Raw genomic sequence first — 13,618 nt, forward strand, 5'->3', positions numbered from 1 at the left:
CTGGCTTCAACCATGAATCAAAGATATTCATGAAAAAATCTGCATCTATACCTAACTTGTAGATTTTCTTGTCATTAGTGACTAAACAACATAGTACAACTATTCACACAGCATTTACATTGTGTTAGGTATTACAAGCAATCCAGAAATTATTTAAAACATGAGAGAGGAAGTGCATAGGTGATGTGCTCGTACGATGCCATTTTATATCAGGGACTTGAGCATCCTCGCTCTTTGGTATCTGCAGGGGTCCCGGAACCCATCTCCTCCGTGGACACCGAGGGACGACTTTATAGCAAATAGTGACCTTTTCAAGGGTTTAATCCTTTGAGAACAGGGTTAGGCACATAAGGGGTGACTATCAGGCCTCGAATTATTACTCTGCTGTAAACTGGCCATTTCGTCTTGGTTTTAAAAATTTTATTGTGGTAAAACATATGTAACATAACATTTACCATATTAACCACTTCTTTTCTTTTTTTCTGAGACAGAGTCTTACTTTGTCACCCAGACTAGAGTGCAGTGGTGCGATCACAGCTCACTGCAGCCCTGACCTCATGGGCTCAAGTGATCCTCCCACTTCCCAAGTGTCTGGGACTAGAGGCACATGCCACCATGACTGGGACTAGAGGCACATACCACCATTACTGGCTAACTTAAAACTTTTTTTGTGAAGATGGGGTCTCACTATGTTGCCCAGGCTGGTCTTGAACGCCTAGGTTTAAGCAATCCTCCTGCCTCGGACTCCCAAAGTCATTTTAACCATTTCTAAGTGTCCCTGGCAGTGGGTTCCTCAAAAATACACATCAGCATTAATGATTTGCTCTGTCAGAACTGTCAGCACACAAACGGGCTTGGGCACCCAGTGTGAATTCCTGGCCAGAGAATTTCAAATATACTTGTGAAAACTAAATATAGTTTCACCTCCCTCCTCATCACCATAAATAAGAAGTCAACATTAAGAAAACACAAATCTTGACAGCAGAAACAAATAGAAAACCCAACTCATGATTTCCTACTTGCCCTTACCTCACTCAATACGACAAATGTTAATTAATTGCTGTATTAGCCAAAACTGATTTTTGGCACTGGCAATAAATTCTGCTATGGACAAGACAAACCTACTTAAGAGCAGGTTTGTTATTCTCAAGACATTATTCTGTGAGAATGTTGGGAACCTGAGCTGTTCTTTAGATCTTAACTTCAAAAAGAATAAAAATAGACATTTTGGTAAGTAATATACATTCGCACATTAGCAATTTGATGATTTCAGATTACTAACCTGACAAAACATACCAACAACTGAAAACTCTCCTAACTTAACTTGGGAATTCAACAAGACAGGTTCATCTCACCTGGGGGTCCTGGGTCATACCCTCTCTGCCAGCAGGCATGCCATCCAGCCCAGGGTCTCCCTACACACTTGAGTTACTGCAATGAAGCACTTTATTTTTTGTTGTTGTTGAGACAGAGTCTCACTCTGTCACCCAGGCTAGAGTGCAGTGGTGCATTCTTGGCTCAATGCAACCTCCGCCTCCTGGGTTCAAGTGATTCTCCTGCCTCATGCTCCTGAGTAGCTGGGATGACAGGCGTGTGCCACCACGCCAAGCTAATTTTTGTATTTCTAGTAGAGACGAGGTTTCATCATGTTGGCCAGGCTGGTCTCAAACTCCTGACCTCAAGTGATCCACCCACCTCGGCCTCCCAAAGTGCTGGGATTACAGGCATGAGCCACCGCGCCTGGCCTATTCTTTTTAAAAAACCCGTCGGCTTTATTTAGGTATACTTTGCATACCCTAAGTTTCACTCATTTTAAGCACAGAATTAAATGGCTTTTAGTAAAATTGAAGAGTTGTAAAATGGTCACTACTCTAGAACATTCCCATCACCTGAAAGGGATCCCGTGTCCATCTGCAGTCAGCCCCATTTCCAGGCCCAGCCCCAGTCATCATTCTACTTTGTTTTTACAAATTTGCCTTTTCTGGACACTGCCTACCACACAGCCACGCTTCCGTCCCTCAGCAGGTGCTTCTGAGCTCATCCTGTGCAGAAGCACCCACCGTGTGGACGTGGCAGGCGTCAGCTGTTCATTCACCTGCTAGCGGACACCTGGATTGTTTCCTTGTGTCGACCGAGGTTCCAGGGAACTTACACCAAGTCTCTGAGTGGACGTTCGCTTTCCCTTCTCCTAGGAGTGCAGCTGCTGGGTCAATGCAGCAAGTCTGCTTAATTAAGATCATGCCAAACAGTGGCTTCCCCATTTTACATCCCCACTATCAATATATGAGAATTCGTTTTTCCACCTTCTTGGTTACCGTTGCTTTGCAGTGTAAGTTTTGAAGTCAGAAAACACGAGCTCTCCAACTTTATTTCCTGTGTTTTCGGTGACAGCATTCTAGTGGGTGTGAAGTGGCATCTCACTGTGGTTTTAATTTACATTTCCCTAATTAACTCTAGGTATCTTTTCACGTCCTTATTGGCCATTTGTACGTCTTCTTCTGGTGAGATATCTATTCGGATCTCTTGCCCATGTTTATGTTGCTTGTTTCTGAGTTTTGAGTGTTTATTACATAGGCTGGGTGCAGTGGCTCACACCTGTAATCCCAGCACTTTGGGAGGCTGAAGCGGGCAGATTACTTGAGGTAAGGAGTTCAAGACCAGCCTGGCCAACATGGCAAAACACTGTCTCTACTAAAAATACAAAAAAATTAGCCAGGTGTGGTGGTGCATGCCTGTACTTCCAGCTACTTGGGAGGCTGAGGCAGGAGAATCACTTGAACCTTGGAGGCAGAGGTGGCAGTAAGCTGAGATCAAGCCACTGCACTCCAGCCTGGGTGACAGAGCAAGACTGTCTCAAAAAAAAAAAAAAAAAAAAAAGAAAAAATTTATTACATAGGTGCTTAGAAGTGCTTCATGAGATTTACAATTTGCAAATATTTTTTTCCCAGACTGTGGCTTGTCTTTCTACTTAATTGTGTCTGTTGATATACAAAAGTTTTAAATTTTGTTCAAGTCCAGTTGATCAGTATTTATGTAGTGTACCTTTGATGAACTCTGTGCCTAACCAAGATTATGAAAATTTACTCCTGTGTTTTCTAAAATTTTTATAATTTTTGCTCTTACATTAAGATCTATGATCCACTTGAACTAACTTAGGTATATGACGTTGAGTCAAGGTTTAATCTTTTTTCCTTTTCATGTGAATGTCTGAATTTCCCAGCATCTGTTGTTGAAAAACTCTTTTCTTCATTAAATTGCTCGGGTAACTCTATTAAAAAATTATTTGACCATAAATATAAGGGTTTATTTCTGGACTCTCAATTCTGTTTCTCATATATATAATCATTCTATCTCAATGCCAGTACATTGTTTTGGTTATTGCAGCTTTGCAATATTTTTGAAATCAGGAATGAGAAGTTCTGAATTCTCCAATTTTGTTAACCTATTTTAAAACTGCTTTCACTATTGTGGGTCCTTTATATTTACTTTAGGATATTATCAATTTCTGCCCCCAAAAAACCCCAAAAAATAGCCTGCCAAGATTTTGGTAGGAATTACATTGAACCTATAAAGCAATGTGGGGAGAACTACCATTTTAATAATATTGAATCTTCCAATACATGAATACGGGCTGACACAATTTTTAAAAACAGGTGTAATCTTAAAAAATATTTTGAAACAATACCATTATATTCATATGTCTCAGATAAACAAACCTCTATGACACAAGAAAGCTTTAGGATGAGAACACAAATTATTTGTGTTACTTAACTTTCAAATAATCACAAAGTTATAGAAAAGTTACAAGTACGTTTAAAATAATTTTCTCTCCTTGGATTATCTAATGGTGAATCACTGACCTGATGCCTTATCCCAGACACTTCAGGGGGGATTTCCAAAAGACAAGTCTATTTTCCTCCATAAACACCTAAGCCATCAAAATCAGAAAACCAACGCATTCCTTCTGTCCCAGCTCAGACCCTATTCAAGTTTCTCCAGCCATCCCCAGTTACATTCTCGGTAGCAAAAGGGTCCAGTTTGCACGGACACACTGCGAGTTAAGTGGTCGGCTCTCAACTTCCCTCTGCCGAGAGCGAGTTTCTGGATGTTTCCATGACTCTCACGACACCAGGCTTTGGGAATATTCCAGGCAGGTGCGTTGTCCAGTCAGTCCCCTAACTTGGGGGCTGGTGCTTCCACATGGGGAGATCCAGGGCAGGCATCTTTGGCAGGAGCATCGCGGATGCGGCTCTCCTCATCCCACCCGCCATGTGCTACGGGTTTCACCATCACTGAGGTTTGCCTGGACCACCTGGTTCAGGCTTTTCCACCGTGAAGACTCTCTTTCCTCTATTTCGTGGATGGCTACTATAGAAATCCTCACTTCTCATCAAGCTTTCCATTTGTTCATCTATGTATCTGAATAGTTGGAAAATTTCCTATTTTACTCAAAGTGTTACAATCTGTTGCAATCTTTATTCTTAGAGACAGGGTCTCGCTCTGTCACCCAGGCTAGAGTGCAGTGGTGTGATCTCAGCTCACTGCAACCTCAACCACCCAGGCTCAAGTGATCTTCCACCTCAGCCTCCCAAGTAGTTGGGACCACAGGCACACACCACTACACCCGGCTAACTAAAAAAAATGTTTTTGTAGGCTAGGTGTGGTGGTTCATGCCTATAATTCCAACACTTTGGGAGGCTGAGGTAGGAGGATGGCTTGAGCCCAGGAGTTCAAGACCAGCCTGGGCAACATGGCAAGATGCCATCTCTAAAAAAAATTTAAAAATTAGCATCCCTGAGGTCCCAGGATAGCGATGCTTTGGTCAAGGATGGGTCCATGTACAATGGTGGTCTCATGAGCCTGTAACGAAGCTGAAAAATTTCTACTGCCTAGAGATGCTGCAGCACACCACATTACTTGTGTTGGTGGTGGTAACCGGTCTAAACAAACCTGTGCTGCCAGTCATATAAAAGCACAGCACATACGATCATGTCTTCAGTTCTGTTTACACAATGAATCACATTTTTTGATTTGCATACGATACAACCTTGCATCTTGGAGACGAAGCCTACTTGGGCACGGTGGATTAGGTTTTTGACGAGCATATATAATTATGTACACAACCTAATACTTAACCATGATGACAAACAACTGTGTTACTGGTTTATGAATTTTGTTATGGTTTACTGTACTTTGTTATTTTACAGCATCCTCCTACTTATAAAAAAGAAAGTAAATTGTAAAACCGCCTCAGTGGGTCCTTCAGGAGGGTCTTCCAGGAGAAGGTATTGTTATCATAGGAGGTGATGGCTCCGTGTGCGTATTGTCCCTGAAGGCCCTCCAGTGGGACAAGAGGTGGAGGGAAAGACAGTGACACTGAACACCCCGGCCCTGTGGAGGCCTAGTCAGCTGTGTGTGCGTGTGCGTGTGCGTGTGTGCGCGTGTGTGTTGTGGAGGCCTAGGCAGCTGTGTGTGTTGTGGAGGCCTAGGCAGCTGTGTGTGTTGTGGAGGCCTAGGCCGAAGCGTATGTGTGCGTGTGTGTTGTGGAGGCCTAGGCAGCTGCGTGTGTGTGTGCACGTGTGTGTGGTGGAGGCGTAGGCCGGTGTGTGTGTGTGTGTGTGTGTGTGTGTGTTGTGGAGGCGTAGGCTGATGTGTGTGCGCATGTGTTGTGGAGGCCTAGGCAGCTGTGTGTGCACATGTGTGTTGTAGAGGCCTAGGAAGCTGTGTGTGTGTGTGTGTTGAGGCGGCCTAGGCTGATGTGTGTGTGTGTGCGCGCATGTATGTTGTGGAGGCCTAAGCTCATGGGTGTGTGTGTATGTGTGTGCTGTGGAGGCCTAGACAGCCATGTGTGTGTGCGTGTGTGTTATAGAGGCCTAGGAAGCTGTGTGTGTGCGCGCGCGCACGCTGTGGAGGCCTAGGCTGATGTGTGTGTGTGTATGTATTAGTTTTTAACAAAAGCTTCAAATGTTTTTTAAAATTTAATAGAAAGCAGCTTATAAAGGAGATAATTTTTGTATAGTTGTATAATGTGTTTGTGTTTTAAGCTAAGTGTTTTTATAGGTGAGTCAAAAATTTTACAAATTAAAACGTTATTAAGGTTAAAGAGTTACAGTAAGCTAAGGTTAATTTATTATTGAAGAACTGAAAATATTTTTGACAAACTTGGTGTAGCCGAAGTGTCTGGTATTTACAGAGACCACAATAGTGTGCAGTCGTGTCCTGGCCTCACATTCAGGTGCCGCTTACTCACCAGCTCGCCAACTCACCTGGGCAACCTCCACTCCTGCCAGCTCCAGTCATGGGAAATGCCCTACACAGCTGTTTTTTTTTTTTTCCACCTTCTATACCATCTTTTTACTGTACCTTTTCTGTGTTTAAATATGTCTCGACACACGACCACGTACCATCGCGTTACCACTGCCCACAGCATTCAGTGCACTAACACGCTGCACAGAACTGCGGACTGGGTGTGTCAGGCTGTACCAGCCAGGTCTGTGTAAGCAAACTCCACGTTTACATAATGAAATTGCCCATTTGGAACGTACCCCCATGACTGAGTGACGCCTGGCCGCACTGATTTCTAATTCCCCACACGAAGCCGATCTCCCTCTGCTGCTGCCGATTCTTAGAATAAGCTCTGACTCCCCCACACTGCACCCTGCCTGGCTCCCACAGCCCACGCCAGGACACACCTCTGTGGACTCCCCTTCTCCGACGTGGGCTTGGGCACCCTGCGCGGCTGCCCCCACCAAGACACACTCCCCACCCTGCTACACTCTTAGGAGCACAGCCTGAAGTCAAGGCCTCCTCAAATTTACACCCCCAGGGCCTCTTCTGCCTGATTCTCTTCCCAGACCTGCTGAACTGCATGGGAAAGGGAAGCCATCATTATTGTTAACTTACGTATTAGTCATTGTGGATCTAGGACCCAAGTGCTTTTTTTGTTTTTTAAAGCAAGTCCATTGGGATCTGTTTCTATAGAGATTTTTTTCTTTTTTAATGGGAAGATTCATGGCTATATTTATTTTGACTGTTGCAAGGGCAATCAACAGAATACTGTGATCTTGTAACTTCTGAGTTAATAATATTTTGCAGGAAAGATGCTTGTTAAAGTTCATCGCAACCTGGACAAACCCTTAAAGAGTGTATTGTTATTGTGGGTTCACATGGAGAACTTACTTTCCCTGACACAAACATCTTCACTCTGGTTTCCATGGGGAGCCAGGCTTGGTAAGCCTGCCGGCAGGAGGCTTCCATCGGCTGGCTTCAGTTTTACTGGTATACTTTGCCAAATGAAATACAGTCACCCTACAAGGGCCGTTGTTCAGAACAGGCCTCTGCCGTTCAGCTTGGCGCATATACCTGAGCGATTTCCCAAGAAAAAAAAATTTACTCACAATGTTATGGCATTTTGGATTGAGGCAAAAATCATTAAATATTTCATTTATTCAGTTTTATCTGCTTTCTCAAAAAGCTGAATTGTCCTAATTAGAATATTGGTATTTTTCAAAAATACAGGATTACATTTTAATCCAACTGAATACTATTGAATATTAGTCACACATTAAAAATATTTGTTCCAGAAGAGTGTTGACAGGAGAAAAAAATCTGACTGGGTGCGGTGGCGCACGAGGGCGAGGCGGGCAGATCACTTGAGGTCAGGAGTTCAAGACCAGCCTGGCCAACATGGTGAAACCCTGTCTCTACTAAAAATACAAAAATTAGCAGGGCGTGGTGGCAGGCACCTCTAATCCCAGCTACTCGGGAGGCTGAGACATGAGAATCGCTGGAACCCAGGAGGCTGAGGTTGCAGTGAGCTGAGATTGTGGCACTGCACTTCAGCCTGGGTGACAGAGCAAGACTGTCTCAAAAAAAAAAAAAAAAAGATAAAAGATCCACTATAAATTTTGAGACAATCATAACCAATTTCATACTGTAGCGTCTCAGTTTTATAAATATATTAACATATATTTATTCATAAAATGTGTAAAGAAGATTTATGAGTGAAATTATTTTTATGTTTGTGTTAGCTTTAAAATACCCATTTTAAAACAAAAGGGGGAAAGCAGGTGGATAATACAAAACTGCTGAAATGCTGACATGTGAAGCTGGATGATGGTCACGGGTGTTTATTACTGGACATGCTCTATGCTTACATGTTTGAAAACGCTCCATTAGAAAATGAACTCTGAAAACTATATGCCCAATGCTAATAGTGGGTATTTATTGGTAACACCCTTTATCAGGTGCTATGATTGTTGATGGCTTTATTTTCTTTATATTTTCTATAATTTCTACAATGAACATGTATGTATAATCAGACAAAAAAGCCAAGAAACATCCATATGTTTTTCTGGTCGTTCATTCACCCCATAAATACTTGCTGAGCACCTGCTGTAAGCCAGGCTCCGAGCCGGCTGCTGGGTAGAGTGCCGCACCCCAGGGAACGCTCAGCCCTCGTGGACTCACCTCTGGGCTTGCCCAGCCTAAGCCCCGCAGTAACAGCTGGGGTGAAGCCTGAGGGAGGTGAGAGCCTGCAATGCCTGCTGGCCCAGCGAGAACCCAGGCCCAGCACCATCGCCAGGTTTTACAGGCGTAAGAACCAAGCCTGGAGCCTGGGAGTCTTCTGATTGTCAGAAATAAAGGTCCGCAACAGACGGCTCTCCAAAATGCTCCTTCCCTGCTGCAGAAAGTCAAAGTCACCCCAGGCGCTGCTCTTTCCCCGAGAGCGAAGTCCACCAGGAGAGGTAGAGGGACACGGGTAAGCCCCAGGCCTCCTCTGGCAGGGGTGGGGGTGTGGGGGCAGTGCTTAGGTTGCCTGGCTGGGTCTAAGGTCTGGAGAGGAAGGTGCATGATTTTTTTTTAATGTAAAGATATAGAGAGGAATCTTACCTGCAGAGGCACCAGAGGACAAATCCCAGTCCACAGTAAGGGTCCAGGCAGATGGCCACTTCTCTAGAGGGGTAAAGTTCACACTGCAGCTTAATGGAACGGCAGAAGGCACTGGTGGCTGCGTGAGACATCTGCAAAACACAAGGCTGTGTTATACGCATTGGACCTGACACCCTCAGACACCCGTGAGAAAACAGGGCTGCACTGAACGCAAGGCTGTGTTAAAGGCATCGGACCTGACACCCTGAGACACCCATGAGAAAACAGGGTTGCACTGAACGCAAGGCTGTGTTACACGCATCGGACCTGACACCCTGAGACACCCATGAGAAAACAGGGCTGCACTGAACACAAGGCTGTGTTACACGCATCGGACCTGACACCCTCAGACACCCATGAGAAAACAGGGCTGCACTGAACGCAAGGCTGTGTTACACGCATTGGACCTGACACCCTGAGACACCCATGAGAAAACAGGGCTGCACTGAACGCAAGGCTGTGTTACACGCATTGGACCTGACACCCTGAGACACCCGTGAGAAAACAGGGCTGCACTGAACGCAAGGCTGTGTTAAAGGCATCGGACCTGACACCCTGAGACACCCATGAGAAAACAGGGCTGCACTGAACGCAAGGCTGTGTTAAAGGCATCGGACCTGACACCCTGAGACACCCATGAGAAAACAGGGCTGCACTGAACGCAAGGCTGTGTTACACGCATCGGACCTGACACCCTCAGACACCCGTGAGGAAACAGGGCTGCACTGAATGCATGGGACTTCATACCCAAGGATACCTACAAGACAATAAAGCCGCATTAAATGCATGGGGCCTGACACCCAAAGACATCTTTAAGACAATAAGGCCAAATGAAATGTATGCTGGCCTGGTGCAGTGGCTCATACCTGTAATCAAAACACTTCAGGAGGCCAAGGTGGGATGGTCACTTGAGCCCAGGAGTTCCCGGCTGCAGTGAGCTATGATGACCGCTGCACTCCAGCCTGGACAACGGAGTGAGACGCTGTCTCTTCAATAAATTTTAGAGAACAAAACCCAAAAAACAACAAATGCACGACACCTGGCCCCAAAGGCCCAAAGCTGTTTTTAGGACTGGCGACGACTGTCACCAAGCTGGGCTATGTTGTGTCTGGGGAATGTGAGTGGCTGATATTTTCACGGGAGTTCTCATCTTCAATGAGTAAACCTCACTCACAACTGTTGGTCCTCCAGGACCTAGCAACTCTAGCTATTGAAATAGTGCGTTTGAACAGCAAGTCATGCAGGAAGGGGTTCTCGTGTGACCCACTCTCCAACACACCGTCCCGCAGGTAGGGGAGGCACCACGGTGCATTCCTCCGCTGGTCGAGGCCCTGTCTTATTCACGGCTATCTCCACAGCTGGACGTAGCCTCTGCTGTGCAGCATGTGGCCAGCAAGACCTGCTGGGTGGCTCAGCTGCCTTAATGACCAGAAAGTGAAGGCTCACAGAAGTTAAAGATTTTGCTGCCTGTGACATAAGTTAGAGCTAGGAGTTAGAGCCCAGGTCCTCCTACACTCCAAGGCCCTTCACTATCTTCCACCATCCTGCATGGAGATGGTGGCCAAAATCCAATCATCCCATCATGACCAGACAGTGAAGAGCTTCCGCATCTTCCTCTTCCCTAATCCCTGTAATAGTCCCCTACAGTCCGTATGTAATGTCAATTATTTTGAAATACAATAAAATATATTAATAAGATCAATTTTCTCACAGAAGCTTTCTAGCCAAACAAACCTCAGAGGAAAAAGGAAGTCAAAGCAGCATACAAAATAGTCTGATTTTTGCGGTTTTAAAACACGTCACGGCTGGGCGAGGTGGCTCACGCCTGTGATCCCAGCACTTTGGGAGGCTGAGGCAGGCAAATCACAAGGTCAGGAGATCGAGAACATCCTGGCTAACACAGTGAAACCCCATCTCTACTAAACACACAAAAAATTAGCTGGGGGTGGTGGTGCATGCCTGTAGTCCCAGCTACTCAGGAGGCTGAGGCAGGAGAATCACTTGAACCAGGAGGGCGGAGGTTGCAGTGAGCTGAGATCGCACCACTGCACTCCAGCCTGCGCAACAGAGCAAGACTCCATCTCAAACAAACAAACAAAGAAACATGTCACAAGTTGATCTGAAGTAGAATGTCACCAGAGCTAAACTGTAAAGCGACCAGCACAGAGCCTTGTAATAACTGGGGAAATCCAAATGCCTGGCTCCCCATCATTCATTCACCACTCCAGCCAGAGGTGAGAGAACTTGGGGGTGGGAGTCCTCCCACTGTAAAACGTTCCATCACTATTGGAAGTTCTGCCTGGGAGAAGGTTTCCTAACTGTTTTACTATATTCATACAGGGGAACATAGAATTATTATAGAATGTAAAATGTAAATAATTCTTTTTAGCTTGCTTTTAAGGCAAAGTTTTGTTTAAAGGAGAAATGAGACTGAATTTATAAAACATCCATCCAGACTCCTGCCTCCCTGGATTAGGAGTTAGTCAAACCCTGCCTCCTAAAATTACCCACCCACTCAGATCAGCAACTAGAGCAAGCCTGCCCTGAACTGCTGCTCTGTGCGAAGCACTATTTCTAGGTGGAGAATTGAGTTCTTCAGCTTAGCAACTACTAAATACCGAGAGCTTGTCATCAGGCACTGTGTTAAGCGCTGGAGATGAACCGAAGAGTAAGACACGGCCCTGCCCTCAGAATCCAATGGGAATTCAGAGACGAGGGCACGCACAACCGTGCATGGAGTGTAAGAGAGGCTGCTCCCAACATCCTGGCTGTGGGTCACAAAGCCAGCGGGGCCTTTGCGGGACTTCAGCAGAGAAACAGGAATTGACACCAGTTAAAGAAAAGCAGCCAGGAAAGTTCTGATGATCTACTCTACGTCAGACGCTGAGACTATAAGCGGGCCATGAAACGGTATGACTGGAAGCAGCTGCTTCTCTCTTCTGGCTATGACAGTGGGAGGGTCACAGCTAACTTCAGACCACAGTAACTAAATCACCTTCATCTGAAAACATTCCTTTTCAAAAGCTTTTGAAAAATTATTTTATTTCATATTGTAGCTATTTTGGTATTCCACCTCAGTTCTACTAAGAGGTGGACGGAGCGTGAGAACTGTGCGAGGCAAAGCCAGCTCACCCGTCAGACCCACAGATGGGGGCAGAGGGCGCACAAGGCTGCGAAGTCCCCAAGGACAGGGAGGGGGGCGGGGGGTTTGCACGGCACCTCGGCAAGGGTGGCATCTGAGCTGAGAGAGTCATGATGATTTCTAATAGAGCCGAGGTTAAAACGCTAGAAAGTGCAGTGTGCAGAAATTTAACACAGAGCGTTCGGATTTGAGAACCAGCAAGAGAAAAACATTCGCAGTGTTCTACTGTCAGCTACTGAGACTGTTCACATAAAAACATACTTGGGACATTTGGACAGAATCAGTCAGCCTGGTTAAGGATGGAAATGGTCATACGTGTCATACTGTGAATGAAACACGTATGTATACCTCTTTCCACACCTCAGAGTCTGACTACACGAGAGGCGCTGAGAGTCAGCAAGTGACCTGCCACCTCCAGCATGCTCCGCAGTTGCCTCCGTGGCCACCTCCCCCAGCCACCCCGCTCACCTTTACGCCAGCTAGCATCCCAGTTGTGGACACGCTGAAGTCAAGATATGCAAGGGTGTCTGGGTTGCAAGGTTTGCAGATCTGGGCAGGCCGCTTCTTTGGCAAATCATCTGGAGAGGAACACGACTATCAGCAGATCCAGCCTGAGCAAGGCCGTGAGCAAACCACCTTCTCCAGCTAAAGCACCGACCTGTGTCCAGGATGAGGGGCCACGTCCTGACGTCCACAGCCGCCGCCGCCTCCCTGGACCGCAGCAACTTACAGATCAGCTGTGTCGTCATCAGACAGGCAGAGCGACTCACCTGGCATCAGAGAGCGAGAATGGAGCCATGAACGTGGACCCAGATGAAAGCGTGCTCACTTCACACGGGTCTCCTGCTCACTACGCACACTAAAACCATGGGGCTTTAACGGGCAGATGAGGTTACCGAGCCCTCCTGCTCCAGGACAGAGCTAGGAGACTCGTTGTGGAGGCACGGGGGCAGGGCATGCGGCCTGAAGTTGCTGCATCTGCACTTCCTGGGCCCAGTGCATCCACAGCGTTGTGACCACAAGCAGAAAAGAGCTCACTGCTCACAGCATTAGATCTGTTCTCCTGGAAACCCCACACACACCCAACCCAGACACACCGCGCATCGTTCTCCCGGAAACGTCACACGCACCCAGACACACCGCGCATCGTTCTCCCGGAAACGTCACACGCACCCAGACACACCGCGCATCGTTCTCCCGGAAACGTCACACGCACCCAGACACACCGCGCATCGTTCTCCCGGAAACGTCACACACACCCAGACACGTCGTGCATAGTTCTCCCGGAAACTTCACACGCACCCAGACACATCGCACATACTTTCTAGCAGGAGTGGCCACTGTGCGGGACTCCAGCACCACACCAAAAGGGACTCAGATGTGGGTAGGACAGGTGCATTCTCTGCCCAAACTGTTTTCCCCTGTAGTTCCTCCTTCAACGAGGAAAATATAGCTGAATCCTCCCAAACTCCTCCAGCTGTAGACGAAGGAAAACAGATCTATACTTTCAAAAAGGAGCAGGAAACTTCTACATCTTGAGGAGAG

The 13,618-nt window shown here is 46.4% G+C and overlaps 1 protein-coding gene across 4 annotated transcripts in view; it reads right to left on the reverse strand.

Annotated features, from left to right (window-relative positions):
• DIP2C (disco interacting protein 2 homolog C) overlaps positions 1-13,618 on the reverse strand; it is a 419,803-nt gene that overhangs the window by 55,313 nt on the left and 350,872 nt on the right. For all 4 annotated transcript variants that reach the window (XM_055353740.2, XM_055353742.2, XM_055353743.2 and 1 more), the window contains 3 exons: positions 12,732-12,843; positions 12,542-12,651; positions 8,893-9,023 (listed from right to left, as the gene is read on the reverse strand). In XM_055353740.2, coding sequence (XP_055209715.1) covers positions 8,893-9,023; positions 12,542-12,651; positions 12,732-12,843 — 353 coding nt within the window. The remainder of the gene's footprint in view (positions 1-8,892; positions 9,024-12,541; positions 12,652-12,731; positions 12,844-13,618) is intronic.

This window comes from Gorilla gorilla, chromosome 8 (genome assembly GCF_029281585.2).
Source record: "Gorilla gorilla gorilla isolate KB3781 chromosome 8, NHGRI_mGorGor1-v2.1_pri, whole genome shotgun sequence".
In the NCBI taxonomy this organism is placed as follows: domain Eukaryota; kingdom Metazoa; phylum Chordata; class Mammalia; order Primates; family Hominidae; genus Gorilla; species Gorilla gorilla.